The 13,605-nt window shown below is 36.8% G+C and overlaps 1 protein-coding gene across 6 annotated transcripts in view; it reads right to left on the reverse strand.

Moving 5' to 3' along the window:
* CNOT6 (CCR4-NOT transcription complex subunit 6) overlaps positions 1–13,605 on the reverse strand; it is a 66,819-nt gene that overhangs the window by 49,005 nt on the left and 4,209 nt on the right. For 4 of the 6 annotated variants that reach the window (XM_089909805.1, XM_089909806.1, XM_089909804.1 and 1 more), the window contains exon 2: positions 4,844–4,957. The exons of 1 other annotated variant lie outside the window; for it this stretch is intronic. In XM_089909805.1, coding sequence (XP_089765931.1) covers positions 4,844–4,955 — 112 coding nt within the window. In that variant the 5' untranslated portion in view covers positions 4,956–4,957. Of the gene's footprint in view, positions 1–4,843; positions 4,958–13,605 lie in introns of those variants that run through there. One more of the 6 variants, XM_089909808.1, reaches the window with a different exon arrangement.

Genomic DNA, 13,605 nt, shown 5'->3' on the forward strand with positions numbered 1-13,605 from the left:
AGAGCGAATCCTAATGTAAACTATGAACTTTGGGTGATAATGACGTGTCAATGTAGGTTCATGGATTGTAACAGATGTACCACTCTGGTGGGGGATGTTGACAGTGGAGGGGTCATGCACTGTACTTTATGTCAAAGGTGCCTGTAAACCGAAAACTGCTCTAAAAAATAGTCTAGTAAAAAAAAAAAATTAAAAATCAGCAGTTGCCAGGGGCTGAAAGTGGGGGGAGGGTCTGCCTACAATGGAGCAGGGGGAAGTTTTCTGGGGGGAATGAAACCATTCTATATTGTAATTGTGATGGTGGTTACACGACTGTCTGTCTGTACTTGTAAAAGAATGGTACAACAGTAAGGGACTGAACTTACTGTACTTTTTAAAAATTTATTTATTTTTTTTTATTTTTTTGCGGTACGCGGGCCTCTCACCGCTGTGGCCTCCCCCATCGCGGAGCACAGGCTCTGGATGTGCAGGCCCAGCCGCCATGGCTCACGGGATCCTCCCGGACCAGGGCACGAACCCACGTCCCCTGCATCGGCAGGCGGACTCTCAACCACTGCGCCACCAGGGAAGCCCTGTACTTTATTTTTAAAAGTGATTCTGAGACAAATATGGAAATACTCAAATTCAGAGAATAAATCTCTCAGAAAGAAAAATTAAAGCAAGGGATCAGAATACTAAAATTATAATCCAAGGAAACTTTCCTGAAATTAAAAGAGAAAAAAACTGAAACTACACACTTAAAGAGTATATTATACCTGAGAATATCAAGGCAGAACAACCTATACCAAAATATATTCAAGTAAAATTACTTATTTTAAGGGCAAATTACTTATTTTGGGCAAATCACTAATAATGAAAAAAAATCAGACTGTCATCAAGCCTACAGCAAAACTGGGGTAACATATTTAAGACACTTAAGGAAAGAATTCACATTTCCTTAATCCCAAGGAATTTCATTAAACCAAACTGACTCTCAAATATAAACTCTCAAATGAGTTTCTTGCAAGTTTCTTGATAACAACTTGCAAGAAACTCAGAATATTGTTCCCATGAGCCCTTTCTAAGGAAACATCTACAGAACAAGCTTCCAGAAAACCAAAATGATTAGGAAACAAATGAACTGGTAGGAGGTACTGAATATATAGTTACTTGCAAAACTAATTCTAAATGGGAGGGTTTATGCAAGTTAAATGGGAAAGCTGATAGTATGTAATGGCTACATACTATGACAATGTAGATTAAGTACAGCTATTTAATTGGGGGGGTGGATAAAACTCATATTACTGGCGGTATTTTTCTGTTATTGTAAGATTATTGTGTAATATGGGATAAAGCAATTAAGTAATTATGGCATACTCAAACTCCAGCATCCCATGACCCTGAGAACTGGGACTCTCAGTATGAAAGAAGATATAGATGTAATTATAAAAAAGGTTAATTAAAACTCCTGTTATTCTGAATTTGAGTCAAAAATAGTGTATTTTCTTAAGATATTTTAATTTTAAATATACAAATATATTTTATAGCTTTAAAGATATTTTATCATAAAAATACATATATATTTTTATCACATCTTTCATCATAAATGTATATAACCACATACATATATGTCAAATTTCCTAGCACTGTCCAGTGAAAAGACCTACAACGACCAACCCAGTAGCAATGAGCCCTCCTAGCAATAGATATTATGGTCTTGAAATAGCATTTCCAAGTAAAACAACCAATTCTTCCTTGGGAAAAAATGACATACTTCATGTTTGAGGCAGGAAATACAAGATGAGGCAAGAAAATCTTGCCATTTAATCTTTCCAGATAGCAAGGAAACTACCAAAGACAACTAAGGTTACATCAAAGAACCCAGAAGTCATTTAAAGAATCTCTCCCATTTGCCAACAGCAGGACAATTTTAAGCAACAAAGTAAGAGTAATCATGACAACTCATGGTGTATGTTTGAAACCAAATTATACTAGTTAATAATGATACTTTAAAAATCTAATTGGTCACCCTCAAAGGACAATAGTTTATCCTGAAAACTAGTAAATAAAAGGAAAGAAATACGCATTCTTTTCTGCCTTTCCTATACAAATTGTACCTTGAGTAATCAATTAGTAAATGAGGGAGTAAATCAACTATACTCCAATATAAAATAAAAATTAAATTTTAAAAAAATGAAGGAAATTATCTCTTTACAGATGCAGCTCACGTAATTAAAAAAAAGACAGAATATCGCTATTTTGCAACCCTCAAAGAATTAATGGCTCTAGGCACTGCACCGAACATCAGTAGGAAAGAAGGCCTTTTTACCTTATCTGCCCCCTGAAGTAAAAGGACAATACCACATACACAACACAACCTTCAGTCCTGTCAAGGGTCTTAAATTCTGAGTCTGATCAAGCCTCTGCATCCTGCTGCCCATATGGATGAGAAACATGTTGAAATGCATGTAGCAAAATATAGACTGTGGGGTAACAACAGGTCAAACTGCTCAGGTTCAACAGATAAGTTGTAAAGAAAAGGATGGAGGGGGAACATGTAAATTAAGACACATCAAATAAAAAAGGGGGGGACTAAACTAAAATGCTTAGGTGTACATAACTTGGTGTTAAAACTATAAGGAAACAAGTGATTACTATAAAAGTCAGGGTAACAGTTACTTTTGGGGAGCAGGGAAGGACTTATGATTGGCTGTGGTGTGGAAGGGGTTCTGGGATAAGTGAAAAACTTCTAATTCTTGACCTGTGTATTATAAGGCTTCTGGCCTTATAATAATTCACTAATATATCTGTGTGGTTTTCTTGAGGATTTTTTTTTTTTTTTTTTGACTGCAGCACGCAGCTCATGGAATCTTCGTTCCCCAACCAGGGACTGAACCCGGGTCCTCGGCAGTGAGAGCTCAGAGTCCTAACCACTGGACAGCCAGGGAATTCCTGGTTTTCTTTATCTCTGTTTCATTTTACAATAAACAAGGTTTTCTTTAAAAAGTAAATGACTAATAGTCATTTGGCTTATCTGGTTACCTCCAAATGGCACAAGGATCTAACCACCCATCTCCCGAGAACCAGAAGAGTATATTAGATTACTGCAGGTCCAGGATTCAATGACCTCAAATCCCTGGAACTTTATATCACAGGATCTTAAGGAACTGATGCTAGAGCATATTCATGAAATAACTGTCTTAGCATGAAATGAACTCAGCCTTGAAAATTTCTACACACAGGAGTTTATGTATTAGGGATTGACTAAGACAATAAAGTGACCTTCCTGATAGTGGCTTTGTTAATTATAAGGTCTTGTTCCATAGACCTAGTCAATCAATAGTTTATCCTCCATGATACTTGGTAAAGATAAGACTTTGTTAAGAATGTTACTTTAGAGGAATCTCTCCTCTTCCTTCCTATCTTGTACACAGATTTCTTCCCAAAGTTTAGAGTAAGCAGAGAACAGTGACTCAAAATTGCCAAGGAGTTCCCAACATGAGGTAGAGGGAGGAGAGAGCGAAGAATGCCCTTAACCTCAGACATACAATCTCACTGACCCAAGTGAGCACTTTCTAGATTACCTAAACTTTCTAGAAGCAAAGGACTTGTAATTCAAAAACTGCTAATACAGACTGAAAAAAAAGAAAAATATAGTTAAATACCAATGCGGCAGAAATTAAAAGGGGAAGTTGGAGTGGTGACTGCCTGTGCTTCAAAGGCTCCCCTGACATAGAAAATCAAATTTGACAAGAGAGGCAAAAGAAGAGAGAAATTTCACTCTCCATGACACCATACCAGCTCTCCAAAAATCAAAGAGGGAGAAAAGGAGAGACCCATGTGGGCACCAACCTCTACTATGGCTGCAGAGGAGGGTGTTTAGGTTTACTCAATAGATTAATCAGAACTCTTAAGCTGACAAGGGAGAAATACTATCATCATTACTTCCTTTTTGCTTTCTGTATAGCACCCTTCTGCTTAGACTTGGCAGTTATATTTTGTCTATTAGTTATTTACACTGGTTTATTCCCTTCTTCTCACTCCCTAATATGCCATAAGCTTCAGAATGAAAGAGGATATGTTTTTTTCATCTATATATTTTCCATATGCCTAGTATAGCACCTGGCAAAATGTTTTACACATAGCATATACTCAGTATGTTTGCTGCATTAATTAAAAGAGAAAAATCAAGGCCAGTCAGGTGAAAGAAGAGAAAACTTGATCTGTATTATTTCAGAAGGCAAAACCAAGACAAACTAGAAGGAAAGTATGGGGAGGCCAACATGAACACAAACTTTCTTTAGCACTGGTTGCCTTGAGAAGTAATAATGTCCCTTTGCCACTTTTGAAGACTGAATTAAAGGCAGAAGGGAACTTTGAGAGCTGTTCCAATCGCTTTTAAGATTTTGTTTCTGAATAAGGCTGTCCCCAGAGGCTAAGACTGAAAAAGCAAATGAAGAAAATAAGGAGAAACAAATCTATCCCAGAACCTATAACAGAACCGGCATTTCCCACCTCATTGGAAACCTGTAATTTGATAATGTAAAAGCTCTATCCTACTTTATTAGAGAATTAAGTATCAGAACAAACCTTTGTACACTAGGCATTTCACATGTGTTATTTTCATTCCATCCTTGATATTATTATCCCCATTTTATAAAAGGACACTGATAGTGAGAGAATAAGCAATGAATGGGTTTTGAACTTTGACACAAACCATGTTCTTTCTACTGAAACTTCCAGCTTCTAAGATAAATTAGCACTGGTAAAACATAACATTGCTTTCCTTGTGTATTAGCATTAGAAAACAATTTTCTACCATATCTTAACTTCCATGCCATAAATTTTTGCTTGCATGTCTTACCACTTATTTCAAGCTCCACCCAATGTGATTTCTTTCCATTTGCTGCTTCCTCAGAGGACATAATTGTGTACATCCTCCGAGGGTCAGGGGGCTCATATTTTTCTTTGGGCATGCCTGTTGAATTAAGGAAAGAAACCAATCAATAGCCAGAAGAATCAAATAACTGAAAATAACATCTTTTTTAAAAGTAGACACCCATATTATATCTCTAAACACAATTTCCCACTAAAAGGAACTAGGAGCTCCTTGGAGAAATGGAGAATTTCACGTCTGAGATCGGAAAAATACAAACAAGCCTGGACACTAAGAAAGATGCTGTGGCTGTGAAGGACACAGAAGCCAGCTTGAAGAGGTCCCACTGGCCACAGACATGACAATCTGAACATCAAAAGAAAGACTACATTTCAAACTGCATGAATCCAAAACTTTAACAGGAGAAAAAAAAAAAATGCAGTCACCCGAAAATTGGAAAATAAAGGGAAAGAATCAAGCATTTATCCTGCATTTCTGGCAGAAACTAGATGAGGAAATGTTCTTAACAGAATTCTAGCTAATAAATGTAAAAAGAGTTACATAATTAGAAAAAACACTATTTCACAATCTCTAATGAAAAAATGGATGACCATCAATGGTTAATAAAAGCATTAGGTGAAAAAAAATCCAATGAAAAAATTTTAAATAGATCAGGCTGTAAGACCTCAACCCAAGGATCGATCTCAGTATTAGGACAACTAGACTTACATGCCAACACTATGTATGCCCTTGCCCCTTCATCCAAAAAATTAAAAGTAAAATTGAACCTGAATCAAATCAGCCTCTCTAGATCTAGTACCAGTTTACACTAAGTAAGGGAGACAGAGGAACATGTTAAAAATAACACGAGGCACAACAATGTGAATATACTTAACACTACTGAACTGTACACTTAAAATGATTATTAAGATAGTAAATTTTGTTATAATTTTACCATGATTAAAAAATTTTTTCTTAATTTTAAAATAAAGCCACAAGAATACAGCCAGCCAGACACAGACCATGGAAAGTTCAACATGACAGAAGACCCAGTTTCTTCAACAAATGAATGATATGAAAAAGGGGGAGTAAGAGGAAGTTGATATTAAATGACTTAAGAGGCACAACAATCAAATGAAAAGTATAGACCTTGTTTGGGTCTGATCTGACCAAATCAAGTGTAAAAAACATTTTTGAGAATTGGACAAATTTGAAGAAGAACTAAACCTAAGTTGATATTGGGACTATTGTTCATTTTGCTTGTGGTTATTTTTAAAATTCTTATTCTTACAGAAACATTCTGAAATATTCAGGTGAAATGAAATCTCACTTCCTTGCATATTCTCCCAAACTCCTTGCCCCAGTCTCACTTCACCTTATGTGTCTGGATGAGCCATAATCTGCTTCAACCAAGTCTCTACCCACTCTGGATACCTACACAGCTAAATAAAGCTGGAGAAAAACCTACCATCATGTGAATTTAAAGTAAGCCAGTCAGCAATCACTTACATCAAATGGACTTACTGTTGAACAGGTTCAATGTTTTAGTTTTACAAGAAGAAAAGTTATGGAGATGGATGATGGCGAAGGCTGCACGACATTATGAATGTATTTAATAGCACTGAATGCTACACTTAAAAATGGTTAAGATGGTAAATTTTATGTTATGTATATTTTCTACAATAAAAAAAATGGAAAAAAGTTAAAGCAACTTTCATTATGCTATGCTGCTCCTCTAATGATGAGAAGTAGGGCTATCTTTCAAACATAGAAATGGTTTTGACCATGTAGTCAAAACACAGGAGATAAGTAATCCTAAAAAGCTTTTTGAAGAAAGTAAAAATATAAATGGTGAGACTAATCATCTGTACAAGAAACAGCACATGTTTTTGTTTTGTCAAAAACTGTTAATAAAACTGTTCTCCTACACGTTAATTTCTCCAAAACAGAAATACAGTGCCTGAAGTTTTTAGACTAATACAAAAAATACCTAACAGAGAAAGCTATACAGTCAAGAACTGTTCCTGTTCCATCTAGAGGACAATCTGGTGAAGCAAGTGCCCATTCTGAATCATATGAATATACCAGTAATAACAAAATGCTGTGTAAGGTTACCAGAGCTTGATGACAACATCCCTTAAGATTCCTTAAGATCACACAAATGCCACTATTCTGACTAGATTTTACTTACAACCGTGTGATCTTCACTGGCTTTTCCAAACAGAATTTAATAATGGTAAGCTGCTCTCTCCAGCTGAGGTTAGTATTTTGAGTTACTATTAATTATTAATCATTTGACTTCTTAGTGAAAGTTCAGAAGTCTGATTTACCTCTCTCATGTGAGCTTATTTAGTGTGAATCAATGTCCGGAGTTTGATCACGCTTCAGAGAATAAATACAAGTATTACTGAACTGAAATCTGAAATCCAAGCCCTAGACCTGGGGTCATTCAATCAAAGAGTCATGATTTCTGCCTAAGCGGCCAACCACTCCCTTTCTTGGTTTTCATGACATATGATGTGTTGCCTTAAAATTTAAGAGACCAGCTCATTACTTGAAAGCAGTGAGGAGATCTTCTTTATTTTCCAAATCGCTGACAGTGCAGATTAGGAAGTGGGGGGAAAAAAGAATATGATAGAATAAAAGAAACGGCAGCAAATTAGACAATCAAGCCCTTCTGAGGAGCCTATCTGCCCAGTGAGCAACCCCACCCATTTTTCTTGGAGTCCAACCGAACATAGTATTGGAAACTAGGTAGAGAAAAGGATATAAGAATACAAACAATTTAGGATTTTTCCCAAGGCTTGAAATCAACAAGCAGATCTTACTCTCTAAAAAATACAGTATGTCACTGCAGATTACTATCTAAAAAGAATAAAATGTTTCCAAAACAGGCTTGAAAGCTGTCAAGTAGAATTAAAAGACTTTTAAAAAATAGGTAGGCCAGAGTCAGCAGGTATACAGCCCCTGACTATTCAATCTCTAATTCCTCCAGTCCAGTGCCAAACATCACTACTGATCCTGGCAGCATAAAATCTGTCCCTGATCTAGATCTCAGAGAAACTGTTTTTCAGTATCTTAGAATAATTATTTACCTTAAAGAAATACAGGACATTATTTACCAGCAGAGAAATATGCTTTCATTATTAAACATTTTATGAAATGGCTTAAAAAATACACAGGGGAGGGGGGTAAGAGGGAAGACGCAGCGGGGCGCAGGGCGGGGGAGAGACCATAAGTGCAAGTCAGCCACCATTTGAGGCAGCTTTTAAACTAAGAAAATTGGTACTAAAGAGAAAGATTTAAGTCTTTATCCTTTCAGTGGGTACTGTAAATAGTCATCAAATAGCCCCAGGTGAAAACGTGTCCTATTTTACAAAAGAATAAATGAAGAATGAAAGAATTAATAAAAAAAAGAAAAACAACATCATTTCATAATTCCTAATGAGCCTTTTTAAAACAAGGATTTATAAACTGGGTTAAAACCATTAGATGAATCATTGGCACTGGCATAATATAATGCTAAGGTAACACCATCACCCAGATTGTTTTCTAATTATAGGGTAGAAAATGTTCAAGAGAGGAATAAACTGTTACCCCCTTCATCAATCTTCCCAACACTAATGGAGGTAGAACCAGATACTGTGGGTCTTCGGATCTGACAGAATATGAAATACACACCAACAATGTTTACGTTGATTAAGAGCTAGAGGAACTAGCCAGACGACACCAAAGAAGCAACTGGAACGCAGGACTTTCTGCAGGGTAAATGGTCTGCTACCTTTAACAAGCTGGTGTCAGGACTATTCTAGACTTAAAGAGAATTAAGGGATATATAGAATGAGATGCAATGAATGGTCCCTATATAGGATCCACAAATCTGCAACAAAGGACATTCTGCGGACTGTTCGAGAAACATTTAATACCTAGTTCATATTTTGAAATATTAATGAATTATTATGAGATCATGTTATTTTGGCAATGTACAAAAATGCATTTCTTGTTAAAAGGCACTCTGAAGTTAAATAATTTATTTTAAATTGTATTGGCCAGGTTTTTTTCCAAGGGAAATGAGGCTGAGTTATAGCCAATCTTAACTGACAAGATAAAATGCTAAATTCCTCTTTTCCTTTCCTTGCTTGTTACATTTTCTCCTCCATTCTTGGTGCTTTACTTCTTTCACATATACAAAAGAGAAAAAAAGGAAAAGACGCAGAGGAAAGGAAGGGAGAGGAGAAGGAAGAAATAAACTCATGTGCAGAAAAATCCTTTTATTTGATGATCAGGAGCCTCACAAAGCTACAAGTTATGGAATATATGAAAAGGTAGTGCCACTAGCCTTGGTGCCAATTTACTTCTTCCTATCCAAATTTTCACCACGTCTTATCCAATTTTTCACTAAATCCCACTGATTTTTACCTCTTCAGGACTTCTAAATCTGTCTTCTCCATTTTCACAGCTACTGAAGTTAATTTACACCCTCATTTCTCAGCTACAACTTTTAAACAACCTTCTCTATACCTTCCTGATAGATGCCTGCTCATGTCACTCTCCTGCTTAAAAATCTAAGATGGCCTTTTCTGCCTACCTAGCTAAAGTCCTTTACAATCTGGATTTAGGCCAACTATTTTCTCACTCATCTTCAGCCACTGACACACAAGTTACCCTATAAAGTCTTAAATTAATCAAAGCAAACCTACTTCTAAGGCATAGTCTTTCAATAACACATGCTAATCCCTTCACCAAAGGGAACCTTCACCCTAAACTCCTACTCACCCACTTCACGGCAACTCAGGTTAGATGTCAGAGTCCCTGTAAGCCCTTCCCAACAAAGGCAAAAATTCACTACTCTTTCCTCTGCACACCATACATTTACTACAGCATCTATCACCCCAGTTTGTATCTCCCAGTGTCTTGTGTAAGACCTAGCACGTTGTACTAATAAACTGGTCTAAACATTCCTTCATGACTCAAAATCAGGTTTTCAAAGAAAAATCCAAAAAAACCAATTCAATACATCCAAACCATGCTTCCTTAAGGGAGCTTTCTTTACAGAATCATTCATTCAGCCAATATATACTAAGCACCTTCTGCCTCTATGTGCCAAGCACTCTGCCAGGTTCTGGGAATAAAGAATAAATAGGAAATACGTACATGATCTTGGATCTTAATCTACTGGGGAGCGCAAACAAAAATCTTACGACGATGTAATCATACTACAACCCTTTTTACAAACATCACTCTAATTTAGGACTTCTTCCCTACCCCTCACAAACACAGGAGTTTATCATTCCCAGCTTTGAGCTATTCTGAACCTTGAAGATATTTCTAATGTTATATTCTTTAATCCCACCTTAATTTTTTTTGACATGTCTCATTCACCTACTCTAATATAGGGTCTTTGCACTTACATTTTAAATATTTTTATATTTTCAGAACCTGGCAAATAGTGTTTGGTGAATACTTATAAGAATTCAAGGGGATAAGCTGGGACAGTAAAAAAAGCAAACATTGTGTAAGAGATAAGTATGCTAACAGAAGCAGTGCCCATGTTACCAGGAGTAAGAAAAACTAACATAGGCCTCTAATCTTGAAGGCAAAATCTAGAGAAACCAGACAGAAAGGACCTAAGTGACCAAAGGCTGAGAATATTCATTCTAGGATAGGCTGGGATATGAAGCAAAGGGACAAACTTAAAGGTAAAACTGTATAAACATAATCTTAGTGACATGCTATGGCAAAATAAGAGCAAACCTCAAACAGGTAGGGGTAATGGCAAAACTGTGTTGGAGTGCCTATCTGCCATACTCTAATCTAGGCACATAACAGCTAACATGTTTTGAGCACTCACCAACTGGCAGGCCCTTCATATGCATTATCTCATTTAACCCTCAGGACTCCTATGAGTAAATACTATTGTATTATTCTCCATACATAAAGAAAGAACGGTCCACAAAATAAGTCATTTACCTGAGATCACAGAGATCCTACAGGCACAACTGTGATTTTAACCCAAGTCTGATCCAAAAGTCTATGCTTTCAACCACTATGCAATAATTTACTGGTAATTACCTCGATTTAATTCTCATAGCGATCCATGAAGTAGACACTATCCTCATTTTATTTTAGATGAGGAAACTGAGACTCTGAGTTTAAATAACTTGCCCAAGGTTGCACACACTTAGTAAGTAGTAGAGCTAGGATTTGAACCTGGGACAATCTAGCTGCAAAGCTGTACTCCAATGCCTCACACAAGTCTAGAATTCTGTCACTGATGAAACCAAGATCTTGTGTTCATTCTCCAAATATTATGTTGCTAAGACCATGAGTCCCTGAGTTTCCTTCTCAGATGTATCATCTTTCCAAACTACTCTTTACCTGTATTCTCTACTCCCAAACTCTGCCTAATACTTAACACAGCAGACCTCAAATGCTATCATCTCAGGACCCTTATACTCAAGTACCTCAAAGACCTTTCAATTGTGTGGGTTATATCTATCAATATTTACCATACTAGAAATTAGAAATAAGGAATTTTAAAATATGTATTACTCATTAAATATAATAAACCTATCACATGTTAACATTTTTATGAAAAGTAACTACTTTCAAAAACAAAGTAGGGCTTCCCTGGTGGCGCAGTGGTTGAAAGTCCACCTGCCGATGCAGGGGACACGGGTTCGTGCCCCGGTCCGGGAAGATCCCACATGCCGCGGAGCGGCTGGGCCCATGAGCCATGGCTGCTGAGCCTGCGCGTCCGGAGCCTGTGCTCCGCAACGGGAGAGGCCACAACAGTGAGAGGCCCATGTACCGCAAAAAAAAAAAAACAAAGTAAAATTTTGTGAGAAGAGTGACACTGTCTTATATTTTTGCAACTCTTTAAGGTCTGACATGCTAGAAGGCAGCTGGATTCACCTATCTGCTCTGAATTCAACTGATCAGATATTACATATCATTTTGTCATTCTCTGGAAAACTCCACTGTATACTCATAAGAGGAAGAGAATGAAAAAGGCAAATAATCTTAGTAATATTTCTAAGAACTTAAGGTTTCTGTAGCCACCTCCTCCTGCCTCCCAAAATCTCAATTCCTTAAATCCTTTTCTCAAGTAGAATAAGAATAAATTTAAGTCCATATTGGTTTAACTAAAATTTCCAATCAGTAAGACCTCTGCGAAAAAAAAATTTTAAATTATGATAAAATATTCCTCCAAAACAGAGTCAAACAGCAGATGTAGTAGTTAGTCTAAGCTCTAAAAGAAGACCGGCATACCCATCTGCATCCGCAGGGCCCAGCCAATAACCAACAGCCCATAAGAGTTTACTAGACTGCTGTTAAAATGCAATTCTAATCATGTGCCCGTGCCTAATAACACAAGTGAATATAAAATACAGTCAGAGAGAAGCCTGAGTGTACTGCAACACCACAGGAAACTACCAATTTTGAAGGTCAAAAATGGTCAAAAACTAGCAATTTCATTCAACTCAATAAATTAACTCAAAATAGAACTATAAAGATACACCAAGTATAGGTCATCCACAAATTTCAATTTAAAACACAAACACTTCTTAGCTTAAAATTTTTAATTTCTATATTTTAAGTCAAATATAAAGTATGGAACAAAAGAACATATTAGGACAATTTAGATTTATGATCTAGCCAGCAAAGCTGAGGGCCTACTAACATTAAGTCAAACCATGATTTGTGTGATGAAACATCACCAAGATCAAAAAGGAAAGGAGAGGGAGCCATCAATATTAAATCTGTTCTCTTAGTATGAGACAAACAACAGCCGTCTAGTTTACACCTTCAGCAATGATGGCTACCAACAGAAATCTTTTCATTTCTTTCTTATCTTTTGCCAGTTTCCATAATCTATTTGCTCCTCCCACTCCTACAATCACAGTATTCTAGCTACCCTTATCTAGTTGGAATTTTGGCCTTTTGAGGCATTCAACATTTATTCTAGCTGCTAATTCATGTATACAATCATTTTGGGAGGTTCTAATATAGTCGCAATCAGTTTTGACCCACTAGTCTTTTTTTCCCCTAAAAACTAAGAAAGAAAATTATTCATGAAATGCTGACCTTATAAATCATCAAGAAGCCTTTAACAACTCTAGAATATTTCTCTCACAGGGCTTAAATGAACTCTCTGACCCCAGTTTCTTGGCCCCGCCTCCTTCATCCAGCCTTCACATTTTTACTATGTCTCCTGAAAAAGTATGTCACACACACAATTTCCCCACCCCTATCCACCTAAACTCTCAATGAATCCCTATTATATACAGACGAAAGTCTCAACACTTTAAGAAAAAGCCTAAGACTATTCAGACTGTTTCTGGCCACTCCTCCTGTCCCTTTCATCTTTGCATCCTATGTTTCACAGCCCAAGTTGTATGTAACTTGACTTTGCACATGTTCTTTCTTCTCACTAAAAGGTCCTACTCAGTCTAACAAACCTCTATTCAACCTTCAAAGCTCAGCCCAAAGACCTCTGAGATGACCCCCTCAAACTTCCCAAGCAGAATTAGTTGCTCCTTCTTTAGCATGCCCCAAATGCTTTGTGTATTCCTCATTACTATATAACTTGATGAGCACTTTATTGGTTCATCTGTTTTTCTCTCCATACCATTATAAACCCATTTAGAATAAAAAAGCATAAGCCCTATTAGAGGAGCAAGTCTATTATGGTGCCTGACACATGGGTGTTTCCAGTATTTTTGGAACTGAGTTTTACCCCTATTTTA

Source organism: Delphinapterus leucas, chromosome 3, assembly GCF_059928025.1.
Source record: "Delphinapterus leucas isolate spDelLeu-1000000601 "Yukka" chromosome 3, BTC_Dleu_Yukka2, whole genome shotgun sequence".
Taxonomy (NCBI): domain Eukaryota; kingdom Metazoa; phylum Chordata; class Mammalia; order Artiodactyla; family Monodontidae; genus Delphinapterus; species Delphinapterus leucas.